Source organism: Notolepis coatsorum, assembly GCF_963971535.1.
Source record: "Notolepis coatsorum genome assembly, chromosome: 17".
NCBI lineage: Eukaryota > Metazoa > Chordata > Actinopteri > Aulopiformes > Paralepididae > Notolepis > Notolepis coatsorum.
Genome location: NC_140181.1, coordinates 9,745,744 through 9,767,907, shown reverse-complemented (window position 1 = coordinate 9,767,907; position 22,164 = coordinate 9,745,744). Strand labels below are relative to the sequence as shown.

The following is a 22,164-nucleotide window of genomic DNA, read 5'->3' as shown; positions in this document are numbered from 1 at the left end:
GATATAAGATATTCCTTTATTGATCCCCTTGGGGAAATTCGGCATCATAGTAGCATGGGGAGGGAAGGTACAGGTATGGGCAGGATAATAGTAGAAATACATAAATATAGGCAATACAATTTGATCTGAATATAAAAACATAAGATTTTTTTTTATACAATATAATTAACTGAATATAAAAATGAGAAAAATAAACAGTGTAAACAAAGGTGCAGATGAGGGTCTGTATGCCCTATCGGTTATATAATACGAACTTACAATAAATATAGGCAATAAAGAATTTGAGTCTGAATATATACTATGAGTAAGAGTTAAAGTAAACGGTATACACAAGGTGCCCTAACTGGCAGGATATTCACTCAAATAAGGAAAAACAACACAATGACAGTAAAATATAATCAGTTTTTATTTCAGCACCTTTTGACTTACAAATAAATGTGATTTTGGTCTGATCATATGCGCAAATTAATCTTTCAATTGTGATGAGCACTAGAGGCAGACAATCAGCACAATCTAAACAAATACTTTTGGTCGTTCCTCATCACTGGTAATTGTTCATTTTCATTTCTTTAGTGGTCAACATGCAGACAATGGTATCAAAGATTAAACGTTGTAGAAATGTAGAAGCTTTCTTTTACCCGCGATCCAAACCCTCTGAATCTCTGTGAAATTACGATAATAGTGTTGCACGGTAAGTTTATCCAAAACTGAACTTGTCCTAGATTTCGGCTACTGTAGGTCTATATGTTAAATAGATTTTATGTAACTCCTATGTAAAAGTTTAAAAAAATTCTCTCTGAACTTTGATGGTAAAAATAAATGTCTGGGTTTCTTGAACGTTGGTATCGTCCCTAATTAGGTTACTGGAAGGCACAAACAAAACCATTATGCTTAGTTAAAACACCAGACCAGCAACGACAAAGAAGGCAAACATAAAACAACCCAAGTTGTCCAGCGGTTAAGAGGTACTGAACCAAACAATTATTGGCCAATAAATAAAAAACAACACTCAAAACAGCAAAAAAAAAAGAAAAAAAAAGAATTCACCAAACGTGATGATATTTTCAAGTGTTGCACTGCAAGTACCACAACCACCACACGACGCTACCCTCAAGCTCGACAGTGTTTCCTCACGCTCCGTGTCTCAGAGGGTCTCCACATGCCACCTCCGTCTCGGCAGAACACCGTCGCTCTCTCTGGCGGAGTTTTTCAAAAAGGCACAGTTGTCACTTTTAGCAATGTTAACGAGAATGAGTGCAAGTGTTTGTCGTTTAGTAAAGTCGAAGAGAAGCGAGGACAGACGAGATGACCGGACGTGACCTCGACAGACAAGGTGTGGTGTTTATGGCCGTCACTATGTGCCACTAACGTATTCCAGTGTGTCTGCTTTTTTTTTTTTTTTTAACATAAGAGTTCCAAAGTTTAGCCCCGTCGTTGGAACCGAATGGTACTTTTACTCGACTCCCAAGCAGATGTAATCGAAGATCGAACTCACCGCTTCAAATATACTGTTTTTCTTTTTTCTTTTGTGTTTTTTTTCTCTCTTCCTCACATAAAATGATTATCGTAAAAGTACATGGAAGTAAAATAAACTTTATCTTCGCTGCCCGTTTACAGTTAAATAAGGCGAATGTTTACATCTGGTGTACGCAATCACCATTCCGGCTACTGAAGAGGTATCGTCCATGTAGTTACACAACTGGATTGCATAGATGATCCATGTTTACTGTTCCTTAGAAAATTAAAAATAGATTTCCTTATAAAAAAAAATTTAAAAAAAAAGAAACTAGAAAAAGAAAATACTAAAAAAATTATTATAAAATCGTTTTTTGGGAGGGGGGGGGGGGGGGTGGATAAAATGAGCTGATGCTTTTATTTTGTTTCTTAAAGGCACAATAATACAACAAACGCCCCCAAGTCAAGTCAGGGCAGGCAGCTTCTGCTTTGGCAAGAGAACCATTTTTTATATTCATCTTCACTGGAGTGATTGTTACTTTGGCTGTTCTCTCTCTCTCTCTCTCTCTCTCTCTCTCTCTCTCTCTCTCTCTCTCTCTCTCTCTGATAGTGCTTTCAAACCGGTTGATGAAGATTCTCGGCACTGGGGGTTTCAGAGAGAAGGCCTCGGATTGCGGTCCTCACCTACCGTCGTCAAAGACGCCCCCCCACCGGTCAGTTCTCCAGACATGGGTTTATTATCTTCTATCCCTGGGCTTTAGTACAAAAACCATTTCAATGTAAATTTAGAGGCTAGGAAACAGATCTGTCTGTCTGGGGACACCAGTCTCGTGTCTGCACCGGCGTAGATGAGGAGGGTTGGAGGCCGGAGGAGGAGAAGAAGACGGTTCCTCCTGGGTGTCTCGAGAGCTACGGCCCCCGCAGCTGGTCCAAGCGGGTGTAAACATTGTCTGCTTGACTCAGGTCCTCGAACACGGGCAGGAGGTTGAGCAGCTCCGCGTCGTCCACGTCGTCGAACCACGACACCACGGGGACCTGAGGGGAACAAACGCGCTCACTTAGAAAACTGCTGAGCACCACTCCCACCCACTGTGTACGTTCAGTGTTTAGACTCAAACTCCCAAGATGCAACACTGAACGTCACAGGAAGTCCTTCATTCCAACAGCCATCAGACTATATTATAACGCCTCACTGAGCACAGAGTAACAGTTTAAAATTCTTGCATATCGTCCTGGACATTTTACATCTACATTGTACATTTTTACTGTACATTTTACTGTATATCTTTGGCTGTATATCTTAGAATGTATATATATTAGAGGTGGGCATAGATTAATTTTTTTAATCTAGATTAATCTATCTGCAATCCTGGATTTAATCTAGATTAATCTAGATTAAAATGGCTAAAAAAAAGAAAAAAAAAAAAACCTGCCGAAGGCATTCAAAATATGTGTGTTCTACCCAAATAATGACCAGAAGTAAGTCCTTACTTTTTCTTTCCTCCTTATGTTTCTCAGGCCAGGTGGCCCATTACACCATGAGCCCATCTCCCGTTTCCAAAATGCATTACAGACTGTTTGAAAAAGCTGTTTTGCTATGATAATTGGTAATGAAATATCAAAATAATGTTCAATAAGATGTACTTGTGTAAGTTGTTTTATTCAGAAGTTAACACAAATAAATAATATTATCAGTACAGTACAGTATCTAGCACTCTCAGGAGCAAAACAGAAAGAATCATTTCAAACTTGAACTATGTGACATGGCTTGAATCAACTGCTCCAGTGGAGTTGCTCAGTGGCCAATGGTGTCAACTGTGGTTGTACTGGGCAGCTCCCAGGTGTGAATGGAACTGTGTGAATGTGAAGCAGGGCGTTCCTGAAAAAGAGCATCTGTGCTCAGCGAACCTACCCTGGGTAAATAAAAGGTAAAAAAAAAAATGTATTTTTTTTTTTAGATTAATGCGTTAATTATATTATCGCGCGATACTAGTATAGCGTTAACGCAGCACGTTAACGCCGTTAACGGCCCAGCTCTAATATATATATATATATATTTTAGAATGTATATTATTATTTTGGATTTTTGACTACCTAAAATGTTTATCCCTCGGGATCAATAAAGTACTTCTATTCTATTAAATTCTAATTTATCATCGGCTCCTTTTCTTTCTTTTTTACGACTGCGTCGTTAAAAGGCCAATCCGGATACAAACGGCCTGCGTGTTCAATGTCCAGTTACGAGGTCTGAGCCACATGTAAACACGAGTCTACACAGACGAGAGAAAGCCTGGAATCAAACCCCCGCCCTAAAAACCACAGAAGCGGCTTGATGGATCAGATTGATGTCGGATTTGAATCATGTCCTGAAAACCCCTCGGTGGTGCATTTTTAGACTTGTGTAAACATTCTAAACATTCCAACTTTATCTCCTGTTGTAATGTTAACTGGACCCAAGTGTCTTCCCTGTTGTAATGTTAACTGGACCCAAGTGTCTTCCCTGTTGTAATGTTCCTGTCTTTACTTGCATAGTATCAAATAACATAGTATAGCATGTAATTTAGAAGTAGAAAAGTAGAAAATGAGGTCACAGTGTTCAGTATAGACATACCCAAGTGTCTTTACTGTTGTAATGTTAACTGGACCCAAGTGTCTTTCCTGTTGTAATGTTAATTGGACCCAAGTGTCTTTCCTGTTATAATGTTAACTGGACCCAAGTGTCTTTCCTGTTGTAATGTTAACTGGACCCAAGTGTATTTTACTGTTGTAATGTTAACTGGACCCAAGTGTATTTCCTGTTGTAATGTTAACTGGACCCAAGTGTCTTTCCTGTTGTAATGTTAACTGGACCCAAGTGTCTTTACTGTTATAATGTGTTAACTGGACCCAAGTGTCTTTACTGTTGTAATGTTAACTGAATCCAAGTGTCTTTCCCATCAACTACTGCATTAGCAAACACGAAGAGAAAAATAAACGTGGGTCCTTTTAGAATGTTACTGGTGTCACGTTGAAACCGTCTCTCTCTATATATATATATATATATAAAACAATTCACTAATGGCATAAAAAGTGAAACTCACAGCGTTCTCAGGGTGGAATATGTACGAGGCGGGCGAGTTGTCCAGGATCAGGGTCTTGTGGAGGTCCCGGCCCAGCCTGCTGAGATCCTTGACGTAGCATCCTCGGTGAAAAACACAGGATTCCCGGAATAACCTCGCCCGGAACACACCGCACTGGTCCAGCAGGTCAGTCACTGGGTCTGCATACTGACGGGAGGCCACCAGGGGGGGGGGGCAAGGAGAAGGAAGGGAGAGGGTTTCTGTGGGTAAGGTCAGTCTACGCAGGCTTCTTCTATACACGTTGTGCTGGGAGTAAACGGGTATGATGGAAATTGCTCGACATGTCTTAACACTAAATCTAACCGGAGAAATGAACTAAAGGCATTAGGTGGAGGGGGGGAGGGGTGGTGAGGTTTTTACTATGTAAAGTAGGTGTCAAATTCTGGGAGAAGAACTAACAGTAACAAGGTTCGGGGGCGGGGGGGGGGGGGGGGGGGGGGGGTGAGAAAACTTGAGATTTCTCTGCAATAGAAAAACAGGAAGACAAAGACAGTCTATTTGACGTGAAATACCTTGGCGAGACTCGCTGTGAACAGAACACATTCAAACAACTCCCCCATTCGCTGTAGGAACTCGTCCACGTACGGCCTCTTCAGCACATACACCTGTGGGTAAACAAGTCGACAGCAGAACAGAACGTCAGTAAATTTTTAAATTTTTTTATTAAAAACTCCACCCGGGCCGAGTCCTCGTCTCGTCTTAACAGTCTTCCACTTCACGGCGTGTCCATCGGTCGGCGGGGGAGAGAGCGTCGCTGGCGGCCCCTTCCTGAAACAAGTAACCAAGAACAGGCCGTGCGGGGTCTTAACCAGCCTATCCTGGATTACTTGAACCAGGCAGGAGCCTCGTGAAGAGGTGTCCTTACCCACACGGCGGAGTCACGTTACCCAGTCAAGTACATTTCCACGTGTTGAATATTCAGCAGCTACGTTACATCCCAAAGTTAAATTTAACGCTCCACTGCACCCCCGTCAGCTAAACAATCTTATTTATAAATAGATAGAGAGAGAGAGAGACGCACTGGAGACATTCTGGACCAAGCGGCGGGGTTGAATTGACTTGTTTTCTTGCAGATTCCATTTGCTCTCCCAGCTCCGACCAGCAGGGGGCGCCTGACGCCCACAATAACAAACCTGGCCCGATCGGCTGTGTGAGACCCATCCCACTTCAGCCCAGCAACCGCTGCAAACACATCAACATACATACACAAACACCAGGCTTCCCACAATCCCCCATCCATGCATTCCACCCCCACAAATATGCACATATGTACACACACACATATGTACACACACACACACATTACCTGGTGTGTAGTCCCCTCTATCTCCACTGGCACGATGAAGTCTGCGTTACTAATAGGCTGGAGAGGGAACAACGATTGAGAGACGGTTGGCAACGCTCGTTCACATGAGCCGCGCGGTGTACATTCACACGGCCTTACGTAACGTGCACAGAGAGAGAACACTCAGAACTAGACCATAAATCACAGCCACATCACGGCTTACATAAACAGAATATAAGTCACTTGATGTTCCCTAAACATATGTGACATTTTTGGTGTGTGTGTGTGTGCGCGAGTGGATTAGAAGCAGCTCTGGTTTACACAATCGGTGCATTCAAGTTAAAGTAGCGGAACAACCCTTTTTTCCAAGAGTTACACAATCAAATCACGATAAGCTCAGGGGAGGAATGCCAGCTATGGTGGGAATTCACAATATTGTACAATAGCTGTAATCGTGTCTTGTTTTTCTACTTCATCTTTTTTTAAGATTGTTTATTTTAGCATTAAACATCTTTTCTTAATATTTTTTTATTCTAGTTTTAAGTCTATTTTTTGTGATTCTGTGTGAAGGGGGGGGGGGGGGGTGACTCGCAAAGTAAGATTTTCATGAACTTGTCTGTTTAACTGTGCATTATGACAAAATGCATATCTTGAATCTTGAATAGTGCCGAGGCTCGTTCTGGACTGAATCGAGGGGTTGGATACCTTGAAGGAGCTGTGAACCAGCGTCTCATCCAGGTCTATGACCACACATATCTTCCCCTGGTCCTGGGCGATCACCTCAGGCAGCAGGCTTGGCTCCGACTCCTGCAGGTTAAACAGACACAGGGACTATTTCTCACAGCGGTCAAACACATGGCAGCCGTGTCACGGCCTGTGGTGGAGGGACACGATTACCAGTGATTCATATGAAAATAATACAAACACCTTTTTACTCTTCGTTGTGGAAGAGTTTTTCTCTTCTTCTACTTAAAGTGACAGGATACAAGGGTCACTCGGTTCTATACTGTAGAGTGTGTGCACCTACTAGCAACCGGGGCGTACGTACCTTCTATACTAGTTACAACATTGTACGCCGACGACTGACATCCATCTGTGTGCCGTTTTACTTCCGCGGTTCTCAAACCGGTCTGTCCAGAGACGTTCCCATTTAATTACCTCGATTCATCATAATCATCTCAAGACATTTGAGAGCTCGTCGCGTAATCAAACATAAATCGGATACAACCGTGTTACGTATTATAAACAACTTATCCGTTCATTTAGGGAGGTACGTTATGATAGAGAACAGTCATTTACCCTTCAGAACAACAGTGCCCCCCCCCCCCCCCCCCCCCCCAATACAACAAGCCCACGTAGGCTAGGCACCGATGTTTAATTCAGTTTCATCTCAGTAGGAGCCAGAGTCAGACAATAGCCAGACCCCACAGATGCCGTTTCCTGTTCCTAGTGCTGCAGGACAGACACTCCTCAATCAAGGAGCAAACAGCATCTCATTAAATAAAACGCCTCCTTACACGGCGAGAGTCCCGTGGCCACACCGGCAGCCTCACTAGTGCGGCCAGCCGCGGGGTAACACCTTTCAAACCTCTCTCTCTCTCTCTCTCTCTCTCTCTCTCTCCACATCAGCAATTACTGGGCGCGCACTGTACCATTCTCTGTAGCGCGCACTGTACTATTCTCTGTAGCGCGCACTGTACTATTCTCTGTAGCGCACACTGTACTATTCTCTGTAGCGCACACTGTACTATTCTCTGTAGCGCGCACTGTACTATTCTCTGTAGCGCACACTGTACTATTCTCTGTAGCGCACACTGTACTATTCTCTGTAGCGCACACTGTACTATTCTCTGTAGCGCGCACTGTACTATTCTCTGTAGCTAGTGATGCACGATATATCGGCCGCCGATATAATATCGGCCGATATGGCCGTTTTTTTACACATCGGTATCGGTCCGATATCAAAAATCATTTTTTTTTAATCTTTTTTTTTTCTTTTTACATGGTTTGGCCTTAAATAGTTTCAAAATATCTGTCATTTCTGAAAATAAGTTACAAAAGTAAAAAAAAAAAAAAAAAAAAAAAAATGCGTTTTGGAAAATAGCTCTTTATTTGATTATCATAAAAAAGTGTTTTCTATACAGAGATATCGACATCGGTAAATATCGGTATCGACCAGAACAGCAATATTAATATCGGTTATCGGCCACAATTTTCACATCGGTGCATCACTAGCTGTAGCGTTGTAGCTGTAGTACTATTCTCTGTAGCGCACACAGTGCTATTCTCTGTAGCGCGCACAGTGCTATTCTCTGTAGCGCACACAGTACTATTCTCTGTAGCGCACACAGTGCTATTCTCTGTAGCGCACACAGTGCTATTCTCTGTAGCGCACACAGTGCTATTCTCTGTAGCGCGCACAGTACTATTCTCTGTAGCGCACACTGTACTATTGTCTGTAGCGCACACTGTACTATTCTCTGTAGCGCACACTGTACTATTCTCTGTAGCGCACACTGTACTATTGTCTGTAGCGCACACTGTACTATTCTCTGTAGCGCACACTGTACTATTCTCTGTAGCGCACACTGTACTATTCTCTGTAGCGCACACTGTACTATTCTCTGTAGCGCACACTGTACTATTCTCTGTAGCGCACACTGTACTATTCTCTGTAGCGCACACTGTACTATTGTCTGTAGCGCGCACAGTGCTATTCTCTGTAGCGCACACTGTACTATTCTCTGTAGCGCACACTGTACTATTCTCTGTAGCGCACACTGTACTATTCTCTGTAGCGCGCACAGTGCTATTCTCTGTAGCGCACACTGTACTATTCTCTGTAGCGCACACTGTACTATTCTCTGTAGCGCGCACAGTGCTATTCTCTGTAGCGCGCACTGTACTATTCTCTGTAGCGCGCACAGTGCTATTCTCTGTAGCGCGCACTGTACTATTCTCTGTAGCGTGCACAGTGCTATTCTCTGTAGCGCGCACAGTGCTATTCTCTGTAGCGCACACTGTACTATTCTCTGTAGCGCGCACAGTGCTATTCTCTGTAGCGCGCACTGTACTATTCTCTGTAGCGTGCACAGTACTATTCTCTGTAGCGCACACTGTACTATTCTCTGTAGCGCACACTGTACTATTCTCTGTAGCGTGCACAGTACTATTCTCTGTAGCGCGCACTGTACTATTCTCTGTAGCGCACACTGTGCTATTCTCTGTAGCGCACACTGTACTATTCTCTGTAGCGTGCACAGTACTATTCTCTGTAGCGCGCACTGTACTATTCTCTGTAGCGCACACTGTGCTATTCTCTGTAGCGCGCACTGTACTATTCTCTGTAGCGTGCACAGTACTATTCTCTGTAGCGCACACTGTACTATTCTCTGTAGCGCGCACTGTACTATTCTCTGTAGCGCGCACAGTGCTATTCTCTGTAGCGCGCACTGTACTATTCTCTGTAGCGCACACTGTACTATTCTCTGTAGCGTGCACAGTACTATTCTCTGTAGCGCACACTGTACTATTCTCTGTAGCGCACACTGTGCTATTCTCTGTAGCGCGCACTGTACTATTCTCTGTAGCGCGCACTGTACTATTCTCTGTAGCGCATACTGTACTATTCTCTGTAGCGCGCACTGTACTATTCTCTGTAGCGTGCACAGTACTATTCTCTGTAGCGCGCACTGTACTATTCTCTGTAGCGCGCACAGTGCTATTCTCTGTAGCGCGCACTGTACTATTCTCTGTAGCGCACACTGTACTATTCTCTGTAGCGCACACTGTACTATTCTCTGTAGCGCACACTGTGCTATTCTCTGTAGCGCGCACTGTACTATTCTCTGTAGCGCGCACTGTACTATTCTCTGTAGCGCATACTGTACTATTCTCTGTAGCGCGCACTGTACTATTCTCTGTAGCGCGCACTGTACTATTCTCTGTAGCGCATACTGTACTATTCTCTGTAGCGCGCACAGTGCTATTCTCTGTAGCGCGCACTGTACTATTCTCTGTAGCGCACACTGTACTATTCTCTGTAGCGCACACTGTACTATTCTCTGTAGCGCACACTGTACTATTCTCTGTAGCGCGCACTGTACCATTATCTGTAGCGCGCACTGTACTATTCTCTGTAGCGCACACTGTACTATTCTCTGTAGCGCGCACTGTACTATTCTCTGTAGCGCGCACTGTACTATTCTCTGTAGCGCGCACTGTACTATTCTCTGTAGCGCACACAGTGCTATTCTCTGTAGCGCGCACAGTGCTATTCTCTGTAGCGCACACTGTACTATTGTCTGTAGCGCACACAGTGCTATTCTCTGTAGCGCACACTGTACTATTCTCTGTAGCGCGCACAGTGCTATTCTCTGTAGCGCACACTGTACTATTCTCTGTAGCGCACACAGTGCTATTCTCTGTAGCGCACACTGTACTATTCTCTGTAGCGCGCACAGTGCTATTCTCTGTAGCGCACACTGTACTATTCTCTGTAGCGCACACAGTGCTATTCTCTGTAGCGCGCACAGTGCTATTCTCTGTAGCGCACACTGTACTATTCTCTGTAGCGCACACAGTGCTATTCTCTGTAGCGCACACAGTGCTATTCTCTGTAGCGCGCACAGTGCTATTCTCTGTAGCGCACACAGTGCTATTCTCTGTAGCGCGCACAGTGCTATTCTCTGTAGCGCACACAGTGCTATTCTCTGTAGCGCACACAGTGCTATTCTCTGTAGCGCACACAGTGCTATTCTCTGTAGCGCACACTGTACTATTCTCTGTAGCGCACACAGTGCTATTCTCTGTAGCGCACACAGTGCTATTCTCTGTAGCGCACACTGTACTATTCTCTGTAGCGCACACAGTGCTATTCTCTGTAGCGCGCACAGTAGAGGGTTACGTGGCTATCGTTCTGGGAGCCAACGTTAGTGGGCTAACTGGCTATCGTTCTGGGAGATAACGTTAGTAGTACTAGGCTGGTGCGGGCTAACTGGCTATCGTTCTGGGAGCTAACGTTAGTAGTACTAGGCTGGTGCGGGCTAACTGGCTATCGTTCTGGGAGATAACGTTAGTAGTACTAGGCTGGTGCGGGCTAACTGGCTATCGTTCCGGGAGCTAACGTTAGTAGTACTAGGCTGGTGCGGGCTAACTGGCTATCGTTCCGGGAGCTAACGTTAGTAGTACTAGGCTGGTGCGGGCTAACTGGCTATCGTTCCGGGAGCTAACGTTAGTAGTACTAGGCTGGTGCGGGCTAACTGGCTATCGTTCCGGGAGCTAACGTTAGTAGTACTAGGCTGGTGCGGGCTAACTGGCTATCGTTCCGGGAGCTAACGTTAGTAGTACTAGGCTGGTGCGGGCTAACTGGCTATCGTTCCGTGATTTGTTTACTTGGTAACACGGGTTGCTAAGGAATTTAGGTTCGAGGTTGAAGAAAGTGCACTTTTAGGTTGAAAGAACGGCCCTAATGTCAACGTGTTTCAATATAAGCGTTATGTATGGTGATAACGAGTATATTGTTAGCTATTCTCTGTAGGCATCTCCGTCTCCAGTTTTTTTTAAAGGACTGGAAGTCATTCAGTTGCTCCTCATCCGATTCAGGAGATCAAAATGTGAACATCAAAGCGACTTCCGTATCCACAGACAAGTTGTGGTTAGTGTTCCAGACGTGATGAACGGGTGCTTTTAGTGTGTCGTTATAGAAGAGTAAGGCTGTGTTTTGAGGCTACGACGGACAGTCGCGTTCTCACAACATTGGACGCTTTAAAAAGGGGCACACAGTTTTGCACACTGTTCATTTAGTTTGACAGTTATTGAGAGTAAACGAGTTTGAATATGGGCCACCGCCGGCGATGTCATCACCAGGGACATTGAATCCTTGTGTTGTGTTAATTACAAGCTCCGTGAAATTATGTAGATGTAGCAATACCTTGTCTTATAAGCACTGCTACCATATCATTTCATTGAGCTGTAATCAACGACACAAGGATTCAATGTCACCGATGACATCACTGGTGGCCACATTCAAACTAATTAACTCTTGATAACTGTCTAAATCAGAGATCAAAGCCCTTCAAAAATTAGAATTTTTTCCCCCCAGAAGTTGTAAATCATTACTGGCAGAAGAACGGTTACCTTGACAACCGTCCCGTTTTCCTGCGACTCCAGCAAGGCATGCTGGGAAGGTGGCAGCGGCTTGGGGCCATCCTGGGCGCGGAGGCAGCAGAAGAGCGCTTTGAAGACGTTACAACTCTTGGGCTGTTTCAGGGAAGACCTGCTCACCTGGCCTGTCGGACGGGTAGGTAAAGACAGAAGAGGCTCGTTAGAAAAACACAGAGACAATCATGAACATCGCAGCTCTGGTGCCTAGATTCAATGCATACCTATACCTACTGCTTTCACCGTCTACAACTGTCTTAGACTCAATGCATACCTACCTGTGTGGAAGTGGAACGCCCTACCCACAGCCGTAAAATAACGTGAATCCCTACCCTCCTTCAAAACTGCTCTCAAAGAGCACCTACGGGAGGCTGCCATTCGAAACTGGCCACGGTAAATGTCCAAACCAACCCCCCCCCCCTCCCACCCACCAAACCCCCTCCAATGTACAGTTTCTTCCCCCTCGAATGTATATATTTTCTTTTATGATCTCCGTCTCTTAAACAATACTGTATATTTGTATATCTTGTATGTCATAAATGTCTGGATGTAACAGTACTGTATATCGTGTATGTCATAAATGTCTGGATGAATTGAAAATGGGGGACCCTGATGTAAACAAGACGGAAGTCTTTCTCTGGTCTGCATCCCCTTAACAATTGTGTGTATTGAGCCGTACTGTATTGTACCCATTCTGCAATCTGTTAATAAAGTTTTCAATCAATCAATCAAACCTACTGCTTTCACTGTCTACAACTGTCTTAGACTCAATGTAAACCTACTGTACACTGCTTTCACTGTCTTTCACGGCAGTTGGCGCGAGTGTTTAAACGTCTACCGTTACGTCGTGGTCCGGTGAGTTATTATACACAATATTGGCAATGGCAACGAGGATTATGGATTCTTTACTCTCACATCTCTCTCCATGTTCCTCACCCTGCCTGGCGACGAGCCACCAATTCTGTGGATCCACCGGCTGGAATCTTTCGTCACGTTCACAATAGACGTCGTCAGGCTAGCCGATGCTAATGGCGTGAGGACTCGGAGGCCTGCTAATACACAACGAGGGACAACGGATTTTCCGGACTCTCAGAAATGCACCTAATTATGGGGATTGTATCACACAGTGCTGTCTGGACTCTGGACATTTCTCTGCTCCACAGAACGCGACGGCAGATTGTTTGTCGTCAACAACGACAGCAGGCGGGTGAGTCGGTCCACCATTACGTTAGCTGACCTACACCACCACGTATTCCAAATAATTACTGGTGGTCATGGTTATTTTTAGTCTTGTAATTTTAAAGCCCTTTTTTGAAGCTGAAATTCGAATTCTAACTAGTCTACAATTCTGCAACGAATATATCGAATTTCAGCCCTAATACCTACCGTACTGCTTTCACTGTCTACAACTGTCTTAGACTCAATACATGCCTACCTACTGCTTTCACTGTCTACAACTTAGACTCAATGTATACCGTACCTACTGCTTTCACTGTCTACAACTTAGACTCAATGTATACCGTACCTACTGCTTTCACTGTCTACAACTTAGACTCAATGTATACCGTACCTACTGCTTTCACTGTCTACTACAACTTAAGACTCAATGTATACCGTACCTACTGCTTTCACTGTCTACAACTGCCCTACACACTATAACTACCTACCTCATACTGACCATAGTACCATAGTACCATACCACGCTGCTGGTCAGTATGACTTACTACCATAGTGTCTTTATACCTGTATCACTGTACTTAATACTACAACTCTGTACATACATCTGATTAGCACTATTACTCAGTACTAGTACTAATTTATGTATTTTATACCCAGTTTACATGCATTGTATATTACTATTGCACTCTACTGTTACATTTGCCCTCTGGTTGGATGCCAAACTTATTTTTGTTGTACTGTACTTGTGCTGTACAATGATGACAATACATTTGAATCCAATCGAATCCAATCTATATATATATATAAAAGAAAAAAGAAAAAAAAGTGCGGCTCAACCCCCAGTGCTCCTCCGTAGAAAAACAAACCTCACTAACCTCGCCGTTACGGAGGAGAGGTGCCGTGAGAAGAGAGGGGTAAAGAACATTACACAAATCAATCAAAAATATCGATTCCCGTTTTGGAGAACATTAATCTTCTCGAGAGATATATAGGTGGGGGTTGCTGGGAGCGTATACATGTAGAACGAGCCCCAGCTCTCTCTCTCTCTCTCCCCTAAGGGCATTTCTCCCTCAGTCTGCAGGGATGGTACAGCCTGTGCGCACCAAATCTGTTTTTAATGAGCCTGCCTGCCTCTCGCTGCCGTCGCCACTGCTGCTGCTGCTGCTGCTGGAAGCGGCTGGTACATGTTATATAATCACAGAGGGCGGGAAAACCCACACTTTTTTTTTTCTTTCTTTTTCTCAGCAGTACCTTCAGCGAGAAAACACAGACAGAAAACATTCCAACCATTTTAAACTCCCAGACCCTTTTCGTTTTCGAAGGGGCTGCTTGGCAGCAAGGGCTCGCAGCTTGAGCCAGGCAGAGAGACTATAGTCAGCCAGAGCGGGTCGGTCAGGCAGGCGAGTCACACCTCAGCGCTCCGCTCGGGCCTTTGATCGGTAACTGTAAAGATGGGTGCCCTGGCCCCCTCAGACTAGCCTTATGCCTACAGGGGGAGCATGGGGGGGGGGGGACAAGACATTGGGTGGGTGTGGGGGGGGGGGGACATTCTTGACTGGGCTCAGCTATGCAAGTCACCTCTCGTAGGAATATCATGTGGGGACTTGCAAATGATGGCAGAACTCAAAACCGACTGATATGTTGTCCTAGTTATAAGATAAGCGGTTGACATAAAAAAAAAAAAAAAAACATTGAGGAAGACAAAGACTGCTGATAAAAAAACAAGTTAATTAAATGTAGGTTAAGTAAGTCCCACGCTGTTCTTCCTACGGACTTTAGATGTTGACCGTTTTATTTCATGTCTATATGTCGTCCAATCTCACGTCCCTTCTGCCTCGACCCTCTTTTTCTCTCCTAAAGGCATAATGCAGCCGTGACCAGGATCATGTTACACAACCCTGTGTTTATGAGACAAAGGATACTACTAGACCTTGATGTGGTCACTCAACAGATGCACAGAACACACCACCACCCCTTCAGGAAATAACACCGTCACTCACCACGTTAAAAGCAGATGATCAATTTTGTGTTTGACCCTTCTATAAAACCTGTGATTTGTATGACATGTTTTTTTTTTTTAATGCTAGACAATAGTAGTATTGATTCTGTCCATTAAAAACAGGCCCAACTATTATGACTGACATAAATAAGTCTCATCATAGCTCACACAACTTCACTGTGTGGTAAATAACTGGGGGACGGGACTGAAAAACTGTTTTATTTTTGAGTCTTTTAAACCAATTATCAAGGGTGCTGGTGGGGTCTGAGGTACAACATATTATTTGAATCCAATCACTTAAAACGAACAGGGGGGGGGGGGGGGGGCCGGCAAACATTAAATATTTTCAAAATCTGAAACAAAAACATGAGCAAAACGCATATCCTGATATGGGTGTGTTCACTACAAATAAGAATCACTTCAAATTAAAGACGCCTCCTGCATTCTGGACTAAACAACAGTCCATTAGGAGGAGAGGGAGGAGGGAGAGCCATTTCCAGCCAGAGTAACCTCGTTCCCAGCTTTATCTCGAGAACAGCCAGAGGGGAAGCATGCAAAACAAGGAGTCCCAGAAAGCGCGCTACAATGGGCGGCGGAGGAGGAGGGCGTGTTCCGAGGGGTGTGTTTAGTGCATTCCACTGTCAATACTAGCAGCAGCACCTGGTATCTCCTTCTCCCTCTTCTTAATACACTGCCGTTCCAGTTCCAGGGGCTTGTAAAATACACAACACACCTGCCTGTAATTGTGTTTCCTCGCTTTTCGTGTAGTTTCCCCCCCCCCCACACAATAAAAACACGGAATTGGAACCATTGATTTAGAATAGTGCGGTTGTTGGCCCCCTTTCCCCCCCCTTCATTCCTTCCAACCGACGCGCAGTGATCTGAGGTGGAGACAGGGCTGGCTGTGCTGCGCGCGCCGCGCGGTGACAGATCCCCACTGCACGTAGTGGAGCTGAGCCAGGCGCGCGCCAGAGCAACAACACAAACACCGCGAGGCTTCGTTTGGGGAGATTTGACCAGTGATCACACAGCATCAAATCACAGCTGTGTGGAGGAACTAACGGAGAAATATTAATAATCACATCGTCAAATATTTATTAAACAAGAGCTTTGCATAATAAGGCGACCTAGTGCAAAAAAAAACGGGATAAACAATATAGCCCAGCTCTCTGGATGGCATTCGTGGCAAAGAGAGAGTTGCGTATTATTATATAATATGAGAGAAAAACAATTGATAAATGAGCCTCTATTCCAGTTCGATCAAGAATAGGGTACTTCTTCAAACTTGATTTGAGTTATTCAATAAAAAAATATTAATTGGATGGAAATATACATAGGCTGTTTTTGATAAATGTTCAGTATTGTTTATAAAAAATAAATAAAAGCCTACACGAATCAATATTTTATTGCAACAGTTGCCTGGATATTATCTGCAGGTGTGTGCACGTGAGTATAAGTCAATGGCTGATCAAACACACATCGATTACAAGAGAGCATTTCATCGATCTTCATTAAGACTTAGTGGGTTTGTGTTTTACACAGATTAGGGTGAAAACAACACAGCAGACAGGCTACATTATATATGTCACCTACTGTCTGCTGTGTTGTTTTGACCTCATCTGTGTAAAACACAAACCACTCAATCTTAATGAAGAAGATCGATGAAATGTCCTATTATAATAACAGTCAGAGAAGGCAATGCGCGCGCAACCCAACGTCCGCAGCGCCGAACTGTCAAATGGACGCAACTACGTTTTTTTGGATCAAACTCGAATACTTTGATTTGATGATTATTATGATTATTATTATGATTTTTTTAAATCTGTCAAATATTTCCACGATCGACGAAGCAACAACAGACCTTGTTTTTTTTGTTTTTTTAAATAAGAAACAACAACAACAACACCAACAACAACAACAACAAAAAAAGAAAAAAAACAAGCTCTCTCTGACCTGTTTTCGGTGACACTTGAACGTCTTCTTTCTGCACTTGGGTGATAATAGAACTTTCCATCTGGCGATCACAGAGCCCTCGAAATGAAATCCTTTCCCCGGACACTGACGAGCGGCCTTCATTAGGTTTTAGTGACTGAAGTAAACTAGATGATTATTATTGCCGAGGTAACTGTCATCCGTGTGAAGGCAGCAGCGTTGCAATTCCGGATGAGAATAGAATGGATTCTATAAAAAAAAAAAAAAAAAAAAAAAAAACGTGTCTTTATTCCCCGCGTCTTCTCCTTCTTCTTCTCGTGTCCACTTTGGGAGGGGCGGCGAGGCAACTTAGGAGATATGTGTCTCTTTTTTCGAAAAGGCTATTTCGCGATTCCGCCTCAGCTGTTCCGTCTCAGGTTGACTTTACTGCTTGGATGTTGGTGACGGCGGCGGCCCCCTCCTGTCGCGAGCCTCACTTTGTGCAGCAACAACATGGAGACTCCGCGCGCGAGGCGAGGAGAGCGAAAACAACCGAGGAGAGGAGGGAGGGGGGGGGGGGGCGGTGGTTTCAAGTTCCCCTTTACTACAGATAAACAACCTCACCGGGCCGCGAAAAACACACGAGAGCGACGAAAAAACACCGCGAATAATAAGACGACCGGGGCGTCGAAAGGGTTTTCGAACGCAAAAGTTATCCCCGGATACAGTTTGTATATAAAATGTTAGTTTTATTATTAGTATTATTATTATCCGACGCTTTGTTTTTCTTCGCCTGTGGGACTACTCCGAGGGGGCGCCCTGAAACCGTCCCTCGCCGCGGATTGGACGCTCGGGAAAGTGGGCGTTGCAAAGGCATTCCTCTCCCTGTTCTGCTGCACGCGCCACACTAAACACATTCCAGCGCTGCTTTTGACACAAGGCGAGTTAGAGAGAGAGAACATTATGCTTTTATTATAGCAGTCTGCGACAAGAACACTAATATTCATATTAATAATAATGTGTTTTTTTAATACACAACGTGGTGTTTTTTTTATCCCGATAAATCCAGACGACAGACAGGGTGGCTTGAAACGATTATGTAACCTGACCTTGTTGATCATAGTTTGTAGATGAAAACCGTGTAATTGATAATACCCACAACCGGTAGCCTAATTGACTAGATACCTTGCTTGAAAACAAAATTATTAAAAGTATTTATTTCATACTCAACTTGTTGGCTAGTGTTGGCCCATGCATTTTGTTTAGGCCTACGCCCATGTACACATTTTTCTGGTAGGATACATCATTGCAGCCAGTGGCTGATTTCTGCAGCTGAATCTGGATAAAGATCATTTCGTGTCATTTAAATGAATAGACATGCATGTAAAGTGTCATGTGAGTTTGAAAAGCAAGGGGGGGGGGGTATCTGCCCAGATATCTAAGGTTACAGTTCAGCACTGAGGCCGGTAGAGTTTACAACCGTCCTCTCTGTTCCGTCTGTGGAGGTCCAGAAAGGGACTTACTGCTGCTGAAGGAGGTGATGTAATATCACATTACATTTGGAATCTTACATCTGGACAAGACAATATGTTGACGTTGAGCAAAGATACACACGCACAATGATCTGGGCATACATGCACACAAGCTCACACACACACACAAATATACACAAGTTTGAAGAAGACATATTACGCACAAATTCATAGATGTTTACTTAGTTTCAGAAGATGTAGGAGACGAAGCCAAACTTAACAAGTCAATATTGAAACAGGGTGGGGGACCTTCCAAAGATATGGAGGCGTTATATCACAAGCTATATATATATATATATATATATATATATATATATATATATATATATATATATATATATATATATATATATATATATATACACACTGTATATAGCTTGTGATATAATGGGTCCATATCTTAAATGGGTGAAATAAGTCACGGGCCGAATCAGTGGAAGAGGTCACGGCTTTAAGTCGACGTTGCTGATCGCGAAATCAACTTGAAATTCTTTCCCTTTGCTTGTTTTCTGGTGCGTCTTGCTCTCGTCTGCTCGTCATGTTGCTTGTACATTCCTCCGAGGAGGGAGAGAGAGAACGACGGGGTCAACTCCTGTTGAGGCCCTCTGCCGAGCAGAGGGTCTTACGAACGCTGGTACCCACCGCTGGTACCCACCGCGAGAAATGTAATATTATTAACCGCCCCGAGAACGTGTTGACGTTTTGTAAAACTTGTTTCTTCCATCAAGTACCGGTAATAAAAAAAATTAAATAAAAAAAAACGAAGTAAACATCTTCACTCGTATGAAGCGTGACATAAAACCACATGATGAATAGAGAAGTGAATACATTTAAAGTTGTACCACGTAGTTTCAAGCTCCTGTAGCTTGTGGTTTGTAACTTCAGAAAAGTAAACAAAAAAATATATATCTTTACTTCTAAAGAAACAAAGTGTCCCAAGAGGTCAAACTGAATCCCAGACACACAGTTTAATATTAAAATGATGTGTTAGAAGACTCTGTCGCTCCAACCCTCCCACCACATTCTCGATATAAGGAAGCCTCTTTTGAGCGTGATGTTGTTTCTAAAAGGTTGTTTTTTGTTGGATTTGTGTTGAGATTAGAAACGGGTTCTAAGCATTTGTAACACATTATTCCAGAGGTAATTCTTCCTTGATGATGAATTGAAAATGGGGGACCCTGATGTAAACAAGACGAAAGTCTTTCTCTGGTCTGCATCCCCTTAACAATTGTATGTATTGAGCTGTACTGTACCCATTCTGCAATCTGTTAACACTTTAATCGCCATGGGTTAAATTCATAATTTACCATCCCTCGCCAGCTCTATTTGTCTATGGAGAAGTTCCCCTTCTTTGCAGGGCTATAACTTTTTAAATTCTATTGCTAAATTGCCATTATTATGGCCCATTCAATGTCCTATATGTATTGTTCAGGGTGTAGCAACGTTAAACTTTTTCATTCACATATTCATACTAAAATATGGTCTAAAGTATAAGTATGTTTTTATCGTTTTCTGCAGCTTTCTTCAGAACGTGATTTATAGCCCTAAATGCATTATATTGATGATCAAATACAGTTTGGTAGGAATCTGTGCGAGATAAAAAGTTTCAACTGGACGTGGTTCTAGAAGTTTCTACGCATCATCTGATGATGACTGGATGGGCGGGGGATCGTTTATAATTCCGTGGGCAGCGTTAGATGATTCATCCAGAGTGGGTCATATGTTCATCAGATCAGTTAGTATAGAATACGTTAGAAAATAACGCTGAATCTTACCGTGGCTTCCTCGCGCCGCTGGCAGATGAGCGTGGAACAGATTTTCTTCTATTATGGGATGTAGAAATGCCCGATCCATTTCCAGGTTGTATAATAGTATATACGTCCAAATAACGTTGTTTATTGAGTTAGGGCGAGCGATCTATTATCCAGTGTTTCAAGATGGAGTCGCGGGAGCTATAACGAGTGGCCGGACCACATATGGATGAGCACTACCGGTTCAAAGGTTAATATCCGGTTGGCGATCTGCCGATCGGCCACCAGATGGCGCTCTTGAACCGCTAGAGAGTTGAGAGGAGATCAGCAGTGTGTCTCAGGGCTCCGTAAAGGAAATATGATTTCGATGACAGATTTTTGAAATATTGACATCAAAGACGAGTTACGGCGTCTTCGGCAGAATGAGCATGGCTCGGAATGACGTGAAAACTCGTCCGCGGCGATCATAGTGTTAATAAAGTTTTCAATCAATCAATCAATCCCAAAAATACAGAGGAGCTTTAAACCGAGGAGAATGTGAAAGCAAAAAAGAAGAACGCATATAGTCCAAAATCAATGACACGTTCAAATGCTCATGTAGCACAGCAACTTGTAATTGATTGAAAATTGTATTAACAGATTGCAGAATGGGTACAATACAGTACGGCTCAATACACACAATTGTTAAGGGGATGCAGACCAGAGAAAGACTTTCGTCTTGTTTACATCAGGGTCCCCCATTTTCAATTCATCATAACATTTATGACATGCACGACATACAGATATACAGTACTGTTACATCCAGACATTTATGATGACGTAACATGTTTTATTGTTCTTTTGTTCAAATGTTCTATTTACAATAAACTGCCCATTTCATGGTTTCATAGTTGCAACTATGAGTGTAATGAGTTCCATTATGTTTAAGCCACAGAAACCTAACAACATATCTTACAAACAACATACTGTCTTACACACAATTTGTGGTGTAAATCATTTGTTTGTTATAAAGAAAATCTATACACACATTATTCTTTCCTCTTTATCATAATAAAACGACTAATGAAAAAATACTTCAACTACTGAGACAACTGCTACAGTACATACAGTAGGTCATTAACATACACATTAGTCAAAATATATACATCCCATATCTTCTCTTTTTTTAAATACAAACTATCAATACTCAGTGAAATACAATCATATACATACAATCAGACAATCGTGAATTGATTATGACTTTCAAAAGCCAAATCAGCTTCCGTAAGAGGAGATAATAAACGTTAAAAAACATAAAATCAGCAATTTACAAAAAACGACAACTACAAAAACAAAGGAAATCTTCAAAAAATTCCGTTAGAAATTTTGAAAATATTCAGTGGCAGCATGCAGCTCGCAACGATTCATCAACACTTTTCTTAATGAATATTGTGCATTAAAAAAATCTGTGGTTCTGTTAACATTTTAATTACTGACCATTACAATGTGCACACAAGCACACACACATCATCAATCAGGTGATGTTTCCATTCCTACATCATGTCACACCTGCCAAACACGCATCATCTACAGTACTCACAGCCCCATGCACTCTGCCATGCATTAGCTAATAGCTACATACATCCAGCCATACAGATGACAAAACTAGTGAGGTTTGCCAGTAGCCTCGCCTGGTCTTATGTAGGGCTGGGACTTTTAGGCTCTAGTATCATGTGATTTGCTGGAAGAGTCCCTCTCCCCCTCCCCCCCCCCTCCCAGGCCTGCCCCTGAG

At 43.3% G+C, this 22,164-nt stretch overlaps 1 protein-coding gene across 1 annotated transcript; it reads right to left on the bottom strand.

Moving 5' to 3' along the window:
* Positions 1–382: 382 nt before the first annotated feature.
* ctdsp2 (CTD (carboxy-terminal domain, RNA polymerase II, polypeptide A) small phosphatase 2) lies at positions 383–17,708 on the bottom strand. The gene is made up of 7 exons (XM_084333831.1): positions 17,153–17,708; positions 11,998–12,149; positions 6,565–6,666; positions 5,881–5,937; positions 5,087–5,179; positions 4,536–4,721; positions 383–2,490 (listed from the first exon to the last, which is right to left on the bottom strand). The coding sequence occupies exons 1-7, from the start codon at positions 17,211–17,213 to the stop codon at positions 2,365–2,367; spliced, it is 777 nt and encodes a 258-aa protein (XP_084189957.1). The 5' UTR covers positions 17,214–17,708; the 3' UTR covers positions 383–2,364.
* Positions 17,709–22,164: the final 4,456 nt, after the last annotated feature.